Source organism: Erpetoichthys calabaricus, chromosome 7 (assembly GCF_900747795.2).
Source record: "Erpetoichthys calabaricus chromosome 7, fErpCal1.3, whole genome shotgun sequence".
Classification (NCBI taxonomy): Eukaryota; Metazoa; Chordata; class Cladistia; order Polypteriformes; family Polypteridae; genus Erpetoichthys; species Erpetoichthys calabaricus.
In genome coordinates this window covers 188,513,540-188,530,222 of record NC_041400.2, presented here as the reverse complement: position 1 = coordinate 188,530,222, position 16,683 = coordinate 188,513,540, and the positions used below count along the sequence as shown (strand labels likewise).

Genomic DNA, 16,683 nt, shown 5'->3' with positions numbered 1-16,683 from the left:
TCCAAAGCTATACACACCTGGGATTGCTTTCCTGTCCTGTCACTTTACACGTGATGTTTGTTGCATATTACCTTCAGCCACACTCCAACCTCTGCAGACATCCCAAAGGTGTCTGCATCAAGTTAAACGGCAACTCTGATTTGTCCTGATGTCCAGAGATGAAATGGCATTTCATTCAAATTTGGTCCTGCATTGTATCTGATGATGCACAGACTTTGGCTCCAGGCCATGACAGTTCAGAAAATGGAATGGTGGAAGGGCCGAGAAGATGCAAAGTCTATATGCTTTGAGGCCGCTGGGGGAAAGAGAGAGAAAAAAAAAAAAACACACTGTGTTCAGAACAATTCAAAAGAATAAACTCTTTATTTGTTGTTAAATAAACTTCTGTTCAAACTGGCAAAACATTGCATAAGTATGTGATTGGGGCAAAACGTTTATGCAAAATATACACAAACAACTGAAAGTGAAAAACAGAACACACTGTGATCTTTACGTTTGGGTGAATAAGACAATTTCTGTTTGATAAAACTCAGCTCCATGTTGGGATCTTATAAAATGCAGAGTGTGCCAAGAAATGTGTTAAGAACTTGTGAGCAGTGCTACAAAACATTTTATTCAAAGTTAAGCAGCAAAAGTACAAACAGTGTTTGCTGCAGAACAATCTGGAATAGAACTTTATATGTCAAATGAAACTGTAAAGCAGATTATAAGCACACACCTAAACTTTTACACACACACACACACACACACACACACACACACACACACACACACACACACATATATATATATATATATATATATATATACATATACATATACATATATATATACATACATACATACACATATACATACATATATATACACACACACATACACACATATATATATATATATATATATATATATATATGTATGTGTGCGTGTATATGGCACATTTAGTTATGTTCAATAAAACCAAAGATTTTAGGCCAAGAGGATGCAAAATAAAAACTGGTACATTAAATACACATATGTGAACAGAGTCGTTCATGTTGTATTAACAGATATGAAGAAGTGTAAATACATGTAAAAGTGCTTCACAAAATACTGTTAAAAGTACTGTGATATGTACTATGTAGTTATTTATATTTTATGGCAAAAACAACTTCTGTTTGAAGGCTTCCCCCTTTAGTTTGTAGTTGTGAACACGTAGTGATAAATTGGTCGTACACTTTGCCAATATTTTAACCCAAAACAATATCTGCCACACACTCATTTGGATAAAATGTAAATTTCAGCAACAATCTGAAGCAAAAATAAGTACTTCAGGTCAATAACAAAAACTCCTTAAATGCTCCAATTCTCGTATCAAACAACAACTGCATTATTTTAAATCATAATGCACAGAACTGTTTCTCAGCATCATTTATTTTTTCACGATGTTACTAAAAACGTTCACGGTTCCTTCAATTTCCAATATTATGATGCTCAAACTCTAAAAAAAAAAAATAAAAATAAAACAGCAAAACTGATTTTTTCTTTAAACAACAATAAAACGAATATTGTTTTGGATAAACATTTTTGTTTTTCTTTTTACTCTTTTATTGTCTGGCCTTTGCCATCACCCAAACACTAACAGTAAAAGAGAATTCTGTGCAGTGCTCTAATAAATATGTCCTGCCATTCTGCTTATATTAACCACCGAGAAAACAAGATTTCTGTGTGGGGAATGCAGCAACAAGCTCACTATATAAATTTCTGCATGGAAAAAAAATTCCAATTCAGCACTTCACTTATCTGGTTCTGCTCCACTATCTTTGGGTAGTCTCCCCATGCCATAAAACTCATCATTTGGCCTCATATCAGTGAAGTAAGCGATACGGTTTGACATTGAGAAAAAGGCAGCAATGGTGGCTATGTCCCATGCGTCTTCGCGGTCAAAGCCATGAGCCTCCAAGTTCTTAAAGTGCTCTTCTGTAATATTATCACATCTGCTGATGGCCAGTGCAAAATCCAGCATTGCTCGTTCACGATCCTTTAGTTCTGCAGCTTCATAATTTACAATCACCTATGAAATGTACAAAAAAAAAATTATAATTAAACAAGAAGTTCACAAAATTTTTGGAAACGTCTTTGCACTACCATTCCTAAATAATTAAGCCACTGAACTGAATCACGATTAGTAGTTATAAAGCATTTAACCAGAGAAATAGTAAAATCTAAGTTTTGGATGACTCACTGAATGCTTTTGGTAATTTGCAATACAGGTAACTCCAGATGAATCAAAGTATATAGTAAGGTCAGCCAGTTCCTCAAAGTGACAAATTTAGTGGTCTTCTATTTAGGAAACAAGCAGCAAATTAGCATCTACTGTGTCCAAGCAGATGAACTTATGTTGGTGCACAGAAATAAAGAGAGACAGAGAGGGAGACCTGAAAGGTCTCAGGGAATAAGAATTTGGGGAAATGGTGGAACCACAAAAATCAAAGAAAGTAAATAAAAAAATTACGGACCAAAAATGGAGGTAATGTGGAGAAGGTGCAGACTTAACACCTGCTGGGCTCTAAAGCTATGAAACAGCAGTGCTAATAACTGCACCATAATACAAAATCTTTTTTAACAAAGATGAAAAGAAAAAAGAAAAAACTAAATTTTGTAAATACAGTTATATGATGCTGGTGTTTGTTTTACCGTAAACACTTTATACCGACCAATGTTTAACTGCGCAACAGAGGTCTACCAGGAAGTCATTAAATCAGTGGAGTAAAAATCTGAACATGAAACCAAGCAAAAAAAAAAAACCCTCCCCCCCGTGAAAGCATTACATAATTTTAAAGTATCCAGCCATGAAGAACCACACCACAGTGATGCAGGTTTTGTAATCAGTAACAGATGAAATGGAGCCATTTAGCTGTGAAGCAGTTCACATTATTTCATTACATCACGGTTCTAAATTGGCCCTAGTGTGTGCTTGGTGTTTGGGTGTGTCCTGCGGTGGGTTGGCACCCTGCCCAGGATTGTTTCCTGCCTTGTGCCCTGTGTTGGCTGGGATTGGCTCCAGCAGACCCCCGTGACCCTGTGTTCGGATTCTGCGGGTTGGAAAATGGAAATCACATATAATTACAGATGTATGATTTATTCAATGCAATTTTGTGTTACATTTGACTATTTCTGTAGTTTCTTAATATGCCTGATCTTGAAAAGCAAATACTTCCATTTATTTGTGTCACATGTAATAGAACTCAGAGCCCGTCTAAACATCACAATATGTTACTTTTATTGGGCTCGTGTTTATGTCAAGAATAGAAATGATTTGGTACATTATAAACATTATACAAAAAAAGATTCTAAGGTAGGGCTGTCAGATCAGGTGAATACAATGTGAAAGAATTATACAAAAATGGTCTCATTTGCTTTACCTTGTACTAATCAGATTTTGTTTTGCATATCACTTTGAGAATCATCATTTCACACTTTGAACTGATTTGCTTGTATCATTAATAGTGAATCAGACAACTTTCTCTTCACAAAGCATTTTTGGAAAGGTTTTTGTACCCAACAGCTTTCCTCCTGTTGAACTAACAGTTGCTGTGTGTGACTAACTTTTTAGTTCTGCTTTTTTTTTTTCAGTCCGTTTTTACACTTGTGGCACCTGACAACTTTGTCATGGAAGGAACTGCAGGTAAACCTCCTTATGCTGCACTTAACATTTTGTCTATACAAGGTGAGCAAAAAAGAAGTACCACATTTCAAACATTTACTCTATAAAAATGCTACAAGATAAAATAAATTTCATTCTGACACAAGAATGGGTATGCAAAATAGATTTTAAAACACAGTGAAAAAAAAAAAAAGTCTTCAAGGTAGTGACCATCATTAGCGATACACTCTTTGAGACGATTTCTGAATGCTTGCAGGTCTTGTTCGGACATTTCAAGGGGAATAGTGGTGATTTTGTGGCGAATAGCATCCTTGAGGTCAGTGTGTGTATACCTTCAACTTGGGATAGGCCCACAAGAAAAAAAAAAAAACACATGGAGTGAAAATCGGGCGAACATGAAGGCCACCAAACATCGCCGCGCAGGGAGATCGACTACCCCAGAAATATCTCCCGCAAAACTTGCATGGATCTCCCCGTCATAGGAGCTGTTGCTCCATCCTGTTGAAACCAGGCATCCACTACATCCATTCCTTCCAGTTGGGGCCGCAAAAAGTTGTTTAGCATTTCAATGTAACGTTCTGAAGTGACAGTGGCCGTTGCTCCCCTCTCCTCAAAAAAAGTAAGGGCCTACAATGCCATATCCTGCAACGGTGCAACAAACTGTACCACACTTACTGTGCAGGGGTCTCTGATGAAGTTCACAAGGGTTAGTTTCAGCCGAATAGTGAAAGTTTTGTTATTTATGTAACTATTCAAACAGAAATGTGCCTCGTCGCTGCACATGACGATGGTATCTCAATGAACAGTTTGCAGAGTGTTCGCGCACAATTCTATACGTCTCTCCCAGTGAGTTCCTGCACCACCACCATTTTGTATGGATAGAAATCAAAGTCCTCATGCAAAATCCTTCTCAAAGATGTGTTGGAAAGGCCTAAGGCAGAAGTATGTTTGTGCGCTGAACATCTAGGAGACTGCAAAATTGATGCCCTTACAGCCTGGATGTTTTCAGGCTTTTGTACAGTCCAAGGACAGCCTGGAATTTTCTGCTTAATGCTGTACCCGTCTGTCTAAATTTAACCACCCACTAAAGAATTGTTTTCCAATTTGGGAAGTCACCGATAGCAACATAGCTAGGAGAAAAATAAATGAATGCCCGCATTTAACATGTTTGAAATATAAGCAATGTTGCCTGAATTTCTTATTTTAATGTGTTCCTTTCTCATTATTAACACCTCTTTACAGTATATGCAAGGAGAAACTGGCCTTTGTGAAAAGGTGTGTTTTCAAGTGGTGTTTGTTACAATTCCAAGGGACGTTGTACATCACAATTAAAATGGAATTTGGAATATGGAAGTTTACAATGTTCAACACAACTTACACATCAGTATTGTAACCTGTTTAAAAGTTAAATAAATAAATAATCCATAAAACTATGCTGACTTTTTAACCTACATTCAAATATATTCAAATCAATGCATATTTTTATTATGAACATTCAACTCCGAATTTCACAGCTCTATTATACAGTCAAATCTGAACACTATATGCTAAACTGGTCACACAATCAACACGGCTTTAAAAAGTGACATTGGTTGCCAAGAAAATGGCCTCCAATCTGACTTTAGTTAATTAAATGGCATGGACAACATGTACTGTGCTGTCTATATATATATATATATATATATATATAAAATTTTTTATTTATGAGTGAGAGTGCATAAGCAACAGGTTATAGCAAGCAAAAGTTTAATCTGATTCAACATGTTAAGGTGGCACTGGTAGTTTTTGCTTTTCAATATTTGATGCAAGGTCATTTGTAGTTTCATTCCCTTCATTGAATGAGTTCCCAATTGGCACAAACAGAACCAAATATTTTCAAGCTTTGTATTTTGAGTTGTCTCCTCTGGCCTTAATGGTATAGCTGAATATTTACAGAATAAATTTAAATCAATAAAGACAAGCAAGCAGTTAACTTAAGCATGAAAACCCACCCTGGACATTGTCATAGTTTTACATGTACCTGTGTTTGTGCAACAGACTAAAGCCTTTAAGCACTAGTACGAGACAGTGTGGCATTGATAAGTATGGAAAGGTAAAACAAACTTCTGCAAAAAAATAAAGTTGGTCCACAACAAAAGAAAGCGTAGGCTACATGTCTACAGATAACACTGGCCTTTACGATCATTTTGAGACTTCAACCGAGTGTTTTTCTTTCCTCCTGCACTTAACTTTGTACTGTTGCTTAGCAGCTAAAAAGCAAACAAATGATAACTAATATAACACCTTAATCTAACAGGCAACGACAACAATATAAGCATACAATCAGAATGAAAAAAGAAAGTGAAATTGTTGCCTTTCATTTGATGTTGGCAGCGAGATCCTAATAAACTAGAAAGACACAGTTTAGTAGCCACTACCAGACTTTAACAAGTTTTACAATTGGACCTCCATCCCAGATTTCTATATTAACAGTGGGAGTCCTTCCTCCATTTCTATCTAATGTTTATTGCTCTTGGCCTCATCCCATTTTCCACTATAAAAAGTATACCACTTTATCTACCCTTTACCACAACTTTTTGTACCAACTCAGTTTATTTCTCCTACAGAGTTTTTGTCATTCTTAAGTATAAAGGACACAGTTAACTAATAAGAAAGTAGAAAGGAAAATGTATTTTGCTAACTTGCTGTAACAAAACTTTAATATTAAAACATAATCACCATCAATTATTGTAAATAGACTGAAGCAAACATGCTATACATACAAAGGTGGGACCTTCATAGCAGACATCCTTACCAAAAGATGGCAGACAAACACAAAAAAGTGTGTATTTATTTAATGACTCAACCAAGACAGAGATACACAAAAAACAAAACAAAGTTAAACAAAAAACACCTTCCAGCTCTCATAGCCCGAATATACAGTATGTCTTTAACCATGTCTAACACAATGGAGAAGACAATGGCTGTTAAAGACACATTTGCTAAATGCAGAGGGTTTGGGGAAATGAGGAAACATGTGATATTCTGAATCATGCACAGAAAAAAAAAAAAAAAAAACAGAAACTTCAAAAAGGGAATCAAAAATGTAAAAAGTGCTGACGTAGTATTACCAAAGTAAAAAATCTTGGACATACTGTATATAAGGACAAGTAATTGAAAATAAACAAGAAAGAGTAAATTAACTAAACAGATTAATATTTCATGAAAGCAAAGTCTGTTATAATTACTTGGGTTTTATTGAATAAAACTTGCACACCACACGTATGTAGTAAACAATTGTCCCTTCCTAAATATGGAGTACTGATAAACCAGGCAACTTACTGGTATTAATTGTTGAACACTATTAGTCACTGCACACTACTGAACATTAGGTCACGCTGTAAATCAGATAACATTGAATAGCTACATTTTTCAGTAACAGCTAAGGAAAATATGTTACGGGAAACCTTACTCCTTTCAATTTCTTGTAAACTAACGCCATGAACCTTGCCATAAGGACATACCTGGTCAGCTAAAGTGGGGTTTTTGGAGTAAATTCGATGTAGAGCACTGTGGGAAACCACACAATATAGGCACTTGTTATTCATACTTGTTGCCACCACAATAAGTTCTCTGTCCATTTTGGTCAGATTGCCTAAAAAAAAAAAAGTTGTCCAAAATAAGCCAAACAAATCATGCAGCTGCAGTTTATAAACTATAAGGACTTAACAATCATGGCATCTATCCAACATCCATCCATTATATTTTCATTTAATATAACTGCAGTGTGCTTTAAGAAAATATATGCATAATAGAACCAAGGGTAATAAATGGAGAACTTGCATTTATGAGTAATTGTAAACAGAGCAAACAACAAGAGATGTTACTAAGTAGGCACTGAGAAGGACAGGGAGTACAGGTCCTTTATATTATTTCCAAAGAATGAACTAGAAAAGGTCCGAGAAAAGATACAGAAAGGATCGTAACAGAGGAATCTAAGACTGCTACCATGGCAAGTTGAAAGATACATTTTTTAAAAATACACATTTAAAGAGAGTTTGTTGCTTTATGCCATACCTGCTGAACTAACTACATTATCATGCACTGACTGCATATGCTGCAATAAACAGCTTACTGTATAGCTTGCTTTTGTACCTAGAGTATAAAAATAGTAATGAAAACAAAATGCAGAACAAAATTAGTTTAGTTAGTTTTTTACACTATTTTTTAAAATGACAATTATAAACAGCTTTAGTTCTTCTGGCAGTGCCTGCTAGGTTTATTTATTGTAGTGCCAATATAATAATAATTCTTTACATTTTACATCGAGCTTTTCTCACTACTCAAAGTGCTTTTGAGTGGGGAGCCACTTTAACCACCACTAATGTGCAGCATCCACCTGGATGATGCAATGACATCTATTTTGAACCAGTATGCTCACCACACATACAGTAGTTGTAAGGTGGTGAAGGTGTGAAAGACAGAACAAATTACAAACAGGGGATGACTATGGAAACCAGAATTACTAGGCCATGAATGACAATTTAGCCTGGACATTGGGATACACCCTGCCCTTTACAAAGGATGCCCAGGGATCTTTTATGATCACAGAGAGTCAGGACCTTGGTTTTATGTCTCTTGTAAAGGACAGTATCATTTTTACAGCAAAGTGTCCCATTCACTGCACTGGAGCATTGGCATCCACATTTAGACCAAAGGGTATGTGCCTGCGGCACGGTGGCGCAGTGGGTAGCGCTGCTGCCTCGCAGTAAGGAGACCTGGGTTCGCTTCCTGGGTTCTCCCTGCGTGGAGTCTGCATGTTCTCCCCGTATCTGCGTGGGTTTCCTCCGGGCGCTCCGGTTTCCTCCCACAGTCCAAAGACATGCAGGTTAGGTGGATTGGCGATTCTAAATTGGCCCTAGTGTATGCTTGGTGTGTGGTTTGTGTGTGTCCTGCGGTGGGTTGACACCCTGTCTGGTATTGGTTCCTGCCTTGTGCCCTGTGTTGGCTGGGATTGGCTCCGTGACCCTGTGTTTGGATTCAGCGGGTTGGAAAATGGATGGATGGATGGATGGTATGTGCCTCATTCTGGCCTTTCAGCAGCAACCCAAGCTTTTCCTAGAAATCCTCCCATACAAGTACTGGCTGGGCCCAAACAAGCTTAGCTTCAGGTGGATGTCCTCTTCTGAAGTTCATGTGGCATGTTGCTGGCTATATGAACCTAAAAAGGCACTGTAAGTTCTGAAAAACTGTCAGATTGCATGTACATCCATTTAGCCTTTAACAACAACATTAAATCAGAACTTCTTGGCACAATAAGGGAAAAAATAACAATAAACAAAGGGCAACATATGCATAATAATTTAAATATGTTACCTGTCTCTTTGTTCATGATAGCATTGTAGTAAGCAAAAAATGCTCTAAACTCAGCAGGTCGTCGTGAAAGCACTTTAAAAACATTAGGAAGAAATCCAGCCTGAAAAATTGAGTTGAAACAAAAATCATCTGTTACAAGACTGAGTTCTTACACAAACTACAACCAAACCACAAGGGAAACAGATGGTGACTCCAAGGTTTGTGCATAAGGTACATGAATACATGGGTTGCTGGAATCTTAAACATTAAAACATGTTATTTGAACAATTTGTGGGTTTTTCTTAACTCTCTGAAATGCACATTTATGATGCCACTCTGTTAGGTCATAAACTTGTATTGTAAGCAGGCCTAATTTATAATTTGGAATTACCTTTAACCCTACTAATTTTTCATAAACAATATATGGAATAATAAATGAATATGTAGAATTAAAATTATTTCAATTGGAAAGTACAAATGTTGCCTAGCAATATAGAGAGGCTTACTCACAATTAAAGAAGGTTCTTCCAGTTTGGATGAACATAGGCATCAGTACAATTTCTACTGTTTTACAGGTTTCCTTAACTTGAATTTCCAGAAAGGCCCCCTAATAGACAATCGTGTGGATTTCAATGCAAGATTCATCAAACCTGGAAGAAGCTTCTTTACAAGTAAGAAACCAGCATTTCTCATTAGCTTGGAGAGAAAAGCCAAGCAAAATGACACCTTTTATTGGCTAACTAAAAAGATTACAATATGCAAGCTTTCGAGGCAACTCAGGCCCCTTCTTCAGGCAAGATGTAATCAATTAGCTTGGGAATCCCTTAGAGTGGTGGGTCACTGTTGGTGGATGTGTGTGTGTGTATATTATTTATATTATATTATATATATATATATATATATATATATATATATATATATATATATATATATATATATATATATATATATATATATATATATATATATACACATATATACACACATACATGGGCGGCATGGTGGCGCAGTGGTAGCACTGCTGCCTTGCAGTAAGGAGACCCAGGTTCGCTTCCCGGGTCCTCAATGCGTACAGTTTGCATGTTCTCCCCGTGTCTGCATGGGTTTCCTCCCACAGTCCAAAGACATGCAGGTTAGGTGGACTGGCAATTCTAAATTGGCCCTAGTGTGTGCTTGGTGTGTGGGTGTGTGTCCTGCGGTGGGTTGGCACCCTGCCCAGGATTGTTTCCTGCCTTGCGCCTTGTGTTGGTTGGGAAAGCATGATCATGCTGTTTCTGTCCTTTGGATGAACCCTTCAAGATCAATGAATATCTTTCAATCTTTCTGTGTTGATGTGGAGACAATTGTTTACTGGGGTTCTTGGGGGTGAACATTTGTCTTGATGATCTTTGCTTCTTTAGTCTGCTTGAAGTGGTATGCCACAGCTCCTCTTAATAATTCTATTACTGTGAATGAAGTGAGCAGTAACAGAAAATATTTTTTGAGGGATTCAATACTGTGAAGGTCTTTGACAGAAATTTTGGATTTAGTTTGCATTTCAGGTATTCCAGATTGTATTTATTTAAAAAAAAGCACAATGCATTTTAACAGGCATTTGTTACTACTAATATTTTCAGTCAAACTTTCCACTCTGGATTATAACATGACCACTGCAATGTGAACAGGAATGCAACTGAGCATAACATCCTACTAAAATGGTTGAATAATAATGATGGAATGAATGCAACCTGATAATCATTCCTTTTTGCTCTCCTACCGTTTGTAGCAATGTGCAAGTGGGGGTCTCTTGAGAGCTTTCCCCCTCAGATATGACTTTTGAGATATATCACAAAATCATGTACTCTTGAGCATTTACATTGTTTTAAAAGGTAAGTGATGATAAGGATAATAACCAATTTAGTATTAATTACAAACAGATGCGAACATAAACAAAAAGCTTATTGTAGGATCTCACACGCTGAAACTTTGATCCTGACCACGATTTTCAACCTCTTGTCTTTCGGTCCTTTTTGAAAACACCACTGACTTTAAACCCTGATGGCTACTGCTGATTACCCCCCCCCCCCCCCCCCCCCCCCCCCCCCTTACATAGCATCTAATAATTATGTATCCGCCTCTCTGTAAGGTTTTCACTTTGTAGCGATTCTAAATGTGCCTGTTACTAGCTTTACTGTATTATTTATACTACTAGCTTTATCCTTAACAAAATTTCAAGGCAGGTCTAGTAATCCCAGAGAGCCTGACAAGTTGGGTTAAAGCCTACTTCATTATCAGTGACTAATCTCTGAATTTCCTCCAGCAACTGTACCAACTGGTACCTGTCCCTGTATTTAAATACACTAAATGCTTTGTCTCCTCCTCAAGGTATTAGTTCTGAGTTCTAAGTTTAGATCTGACATCACAAGATAATATTAAGTTTCTTTTTGGCCAACGTATGGAGTTTGTGAATTTAGGCAATTTACTGCATTAAGCACATTTTGGATCTATACACTATAGATTTTCACATTTCAGTTGCTTAAGACATTTACATCTATTAACTGTATCTTGGTTAAGTTGCTTTAAAGATAGCAAGACAAAACTGTTTCTTTCAGAAGCTTAATAATTCCTCTTTAATACATAATATTGCAATTATAAAGAATTTGCAATTTTTGCTGTTCCTTCAAGTGAAAATAAATTACTCCTTCTAGACAGACAGTGCAAAGTTGTCAAAGACTACAAGTACAAAATGAAGTGTATTTTGGCTTTATTGATTTAAAAAAATATTTTAAGCTCTAAGTGCTTGAACCTTCATAAATTTAACTTTTCTGAAAGAGTTTAACTTATATGTGGCTAAAGGGTTTTTTTGTTACCTTTGTTTCTACTTCTTCCATAAGCTCCACAATGTCATAAGGAAGATCCTTCTTATAAGGAATTGGGTAGCGTCCAATTGGCTTTGTGGGTTTGGTGCAATATTTTTTCTCGGCTAATGGTGACAAGACAGCTCTCCTCCATTGCACAGGTGTGCAGAATCTTGACTAAAATGATAAAAAGCAATTTGTTTTACTAATTTGTCACATTACACTGACTGGAAGATCAATAAAGATTCCTTTTTCTATAGTGAACATCACCCTAAGTACAAAAACCATGACATAATTAGAGTACAGGCAAAATTAAGGGACTTGCTTAGGATCAAACATCAAGTCAGTGTGGCGCTTGAAATTATGCCCTTTTAATTTAACCCAAAATAGACAACGCCACCAACCATTTAATAAAAAAAAATTAAAAAAAAATCTATACTTATTTACATAAGACTGCACCATTCCAGTTTGGCAAAAGCCAACATGGTGAAAGTAATAAAATTATTTATAAACAGTGTTCACTGCTGTGGGAAAAAAAATAATGTCTTTATGTTTCAGCATGGGCGGCACGGTGGCGCAGTGGGTAGCGCTGCTGCCTCGCAGTTGGGAGATCTGGGGACCTGGGTTCGCTTCCCGGGTCCTCCCTGCGTGGAGTTTGCATGTTCTCCCCGTGTCTGTGTGGGTTTCCTCCGGGCGCTCCGGTTTCCTCCCACAGTCCAAAGACATGCAGGTTAGGTGGATTGGCGTTTCTAAATTGGCCCTAGTGTGTGCTTGGTGTGTGGGTGTGTTTGTGTGTGTCCTGCGGTGGGTTGACACCCTGCCCGGGATTGGTTCCCTGTGTTGGCTGGGATTGGCTCCAGCAGACTCCCGTGACCCTGTGTTCGGATTCAGCGGGTTGGAAAATGGATGGATGGATGGATGGATGTTTCAGCATATCAGTGTAATATGCATACAACTGCATTTCTATGACAGGTGAAGACCAATACTTACAGTATAAATAAGAGGTCTGGTTTTATCCTGTGATGTTGTCAACCAGCAAGCAGTTTGCCTTTGTATTATTAATACGATTTTCTGGTTTGGGGTGTTTTCTCCACTTTGTATAAATAAAGATTGTTTTAAGATAAGCAACAAGACAGTGTGAAACAGCTCAAAACCAAACAAGGAGACCAGGCCAGTGGAGTCGGAGACAATTTTGGGTACATGGAGTCATCAAAAATGTACCGACTGTGACTCCTAATAAATTTAAATTGCAATGAAAAAAAATACAGCAAGTTCAAATGTCCCATTTCACAAATAATAGTCATAATTAAGTATTCATCTGATGTAAGAATAAAGCCCAGTGCATAGTTGTATTACTACTAGTGTGAGGTTCAGCTAAGCTATTATACAACCGGACGTTCACATATTGTAATCTGGGTTATGGTACATTACAAAAAGTGTTTTCATTTTATTTCAGATATAACGTGTTTAACAAGTTCATTTGAGTGTAAACATGTGTAATATTGTAGGTGTAGGTGTGTGCTATGGCCTGATGTGTGTTCAGCGGTACTTGTCTTTTGTTTAAACTGGCCAATACGGTAGAGAGAGAGTCAGCTTCCTAGCCAGTAGTTCTGTGGTTAAATGACGTGTATGGTGCCTTCCTTTAATCAACATGGAAAATACATTGGCATATTAAATACTGAGGAGTCAGAGTCAGAAGTACCAGAATCTAAAGAGTCGGAGTTGAAGGATTTATCTACTGACTCCACAGCCCTGAAGGGAACACACAAGAAAAAACCAACCTAAAAACTTCACATTTACAAAATTCACAACGTTTTCAAAAACTACACACCTTTTACTGCTACATCAGTGTCTAGTATTTGTAGTTGTACACTCTGCATTATTAGTGTTAAGAAAAAAAAAAAAAAAAAGGATAAGAGGGTATGTCCACCCTGAAAAGGAAAGATGGTTAAGGACACGTTTCGGCTGTATAGACTTTATCAGGCCAAGGGCGTCTTAACAGTATTATAGGCCCCGGGGCAAAGCAGTGCATTGGGGCCCCTACCTACACAACCACTCGGCAAATCACAATATACGAGGGTTGTCTGGGTTCCGCGCTGAATTTTATCGTTTGTCAAGTGTCAGCCTGTCGAAACCTGTTCTGCTGTGTAGAGGGATTATTCAAGTGGTTGCATGTTTTTGTTCAGATGTTTTGCTCGCTCTCTTCCTTCAGAATGAACACGAGAAGCAAACGAACTGAGAGTGCGCAGCTGGCGTTAGCGGCGAAGCTCCCGACTCCGAATTTGATTTTTTACGACTTTTCTGATGGTTTAATCCGCTCGGTGGAACGCACCATGTTTGCCATCTTTTTCAACATCGATGGCATTGTCGCGTCAATTCTGCTGATGGAGAGGAAAACTGTGACATCTGAGTGGTACACCACTCAGTGCCTTCCTGACGTTTTTTTCTGCGATGGCTAGAGGCCGGTCCAAGAACTTGCGAAGGCACTTTTTGCATCATGACAATGCGCCAGCCCACACGGCTAATACGACGAAGCATTTCATTGAAGACAGTGGTGTCAACGTTTTGAACCCGCCACCCTACTCGCCTGATCTTGCACCATGTGACTTTTGGCTCTTCCCGAAGGTGACAGAACCCCTGCGAGGCCACAACTTCGAAACTCGAGAGGAACAGATTGCAGCTGTCAAAGAACAGTTGGACAACCTCCCAAAGACAGCCTTTCGCGAGTGTTTTGCGGCGTGGGTCAGAAGAGCCCAAAAGTGCATTGATGTTGGCAGTGAATACTTGGAAAAAGTTTAAAAAGGATCGAAGTGCATGAGAAAAATAGAAAAAAAAATCCTTGGCTACTTATTTCGAGTGATTCCGCACGGAACCCAGACAACCCTCGTACATAGATTTGCATGGGGCCCCTATGCTTGTGGGACCCCCGCGCAACTGCCCAGCCTGCCCATGCATTAAGACGCCCCTGTAAAAGGCGTGCACAATAGATGCAAAGTTGTGCCTTCATCAGGTGACTGTACAGCCTTAAGGTGTCTTTAGCCTTCTTTACTTTTCAGCACAGATTTAACATATACAAAGTTATTAATAATAATAATTCATTACATTTATATAGCGCTTTTCTCAGTACTCAAAGCGCTATCCACACAGGGAGGAACTGGGAAGCGAACCCACAATCTTCCACAGTCTCCTTACTGCAAAGCAGCAGCACTACCACTGCGCCACCTGTGAGGACATTGTCTTTTTTTCACCTGCATTATTATCATTCTTTAATTTAATATTATTTATTGTATCAGTATGCTGCTGCTGGAAAATGTGAATTTCCCATTGGGATTAATAAAGTATCTATCATTAGTAACTTTTAAATGTTCTTTTCCTTTGCAGATGCACGCTGATTTAATTTTATGAATTATTTCCCCGTCTACTATGTCTATTAAGTTATGATTGTTGTAATCAAATCTGTTATATTTCTTTGCATATATTGTTATCTCTACGTTTTGTAATTTTGTTATCTACTTTAAACTTATAACCAACTCGTACATTACTATTACTGTTTATGTGAAACCCTGCTTAAAACCATCTTTATTATAGGCAGAATTTTACTTTGGTAATAAATCCATTATATGCAGTGTGCAAACACGTGCAGGCACAAAATATGTTAGAACTTAATATAAAAAAACTGCGCGAAAATTAATTCCAAAATAAAAAACGAAACTAAACTTGCCAAGTGGGTGTTAAAGCTTCATTTTGCGCGTTTGCATATATGCTAGGAAACAACATTTGTAGATTTGAAGACAACTCCAGGAGTGGTGAGGCAATTCTCTGCGTACTTTATGAAATCTACTGAAGTGAGAAAGACGAGATTAAACGTAATCGCAACACAATCAGGAAATAATTTCGAAACAATGACATTTTAAACAACAAATTGCAACGCAAAACCATTTATTACGTTAGAAAACAAACACGAGAGCCTGCTTGCGTCTCGCTTATTTTTAACAAAAAGTGGTCGAATATTCTAAATCCAAACTAGACGAAATTTCTACAATGTACGAATGTCTTTCTTTACAACGCTCGCAAAGGTTGAAATATCCTTCACGCAAACAGCTCTCTCCTATAACATTGGCACCCCAAATGCACCAGTTAGAAACCGTAATATTCATAAAACGAAAATATATTGCGAATTTTTACTTACAGAAAGACATAAATAGCGAAAGTTGAGAAGATTAAACATCTCTATTATCGCGCTGCCAGAACGAGCCATTAATCTCAGCGGGAGTTACGAGTATAGGAGTTTCACTTCCGGGTCACGAGTTGGGATTTCGCCAATAGTGAGTAAGCATATAGAACGTGCCCATTCTTCATAACCAATCAACGATAGCATTTCAGTTACACCCCACCAGGTGTTTGCGCGTTCTTGTGTTTGTGTGCTGGCTTGCAGCGCCTTGTGGTCGGGCACTGCCAGATGAGACCTGTCGGCGCCAGGGTGTTTGGGTTTTTACAGCTGCGGTCCCACTTCCAGTTATGTATTTTAAATCAAAACAAAAACTCAACGTACCAAGGCATTTTTTTTTTATTTAAACCATCCTCGAGGTGGAAAGCTTTACACCATTTAGTATAAGGGTTCCAGTTGAATAACCATTCGGTAACTGTACGCGCGTTTTAGATTAATTTTTAACAGAATTAGAACGGTTGTGTTATCCAGAAATGAACAAACCAGATGACCTTGGCAAGGCTGAACACCGTTAATTCGATGCATAAAAATTTGCAAAATGTTTCTGTCACTTTACCTACCACTCTAGATCTGAAGGATCTCACGCTATCTGAACGAACGAGCTGTCATCCCAGTGCCTTGAAAAAGCGAGTACGGCC

General features: G+C 37.8%; 1 protein-coding gene across 1 annotated transcript; it reads right to left on the bottom strand.

Moving 5' to 3' along the window:
* Nucleotides 1-344: 344 nt before the first annotated feature.
* Nucleotides 345-16,135, bottom strand: si:ch211-175m2.5 (uncharacterized protein LOC568697 homolog). The gene is made up of 5 exons (XM_028805835.2): nt 16,007-16,135; nt 11,830-11,994; nt 9,002-9,101; nt 7,150-7,280; nt 345-2,053 (listed from the first exon to the last, which is right to left on the bottom strand). Exons 1-5 carry the CDS (start codon nt 16,073-16,075, stop codon nt 1,775-1,777), a joined length of 744 nt encoding a protein of 247 aa, XP_028661668.1. The 5' UTR covers nt 16,076-16,135; the 3' UTR covers nt 345-1,774.
* Between the last annotated feature and the right edge of the window lie 548 nt (nt 16,136-16,683).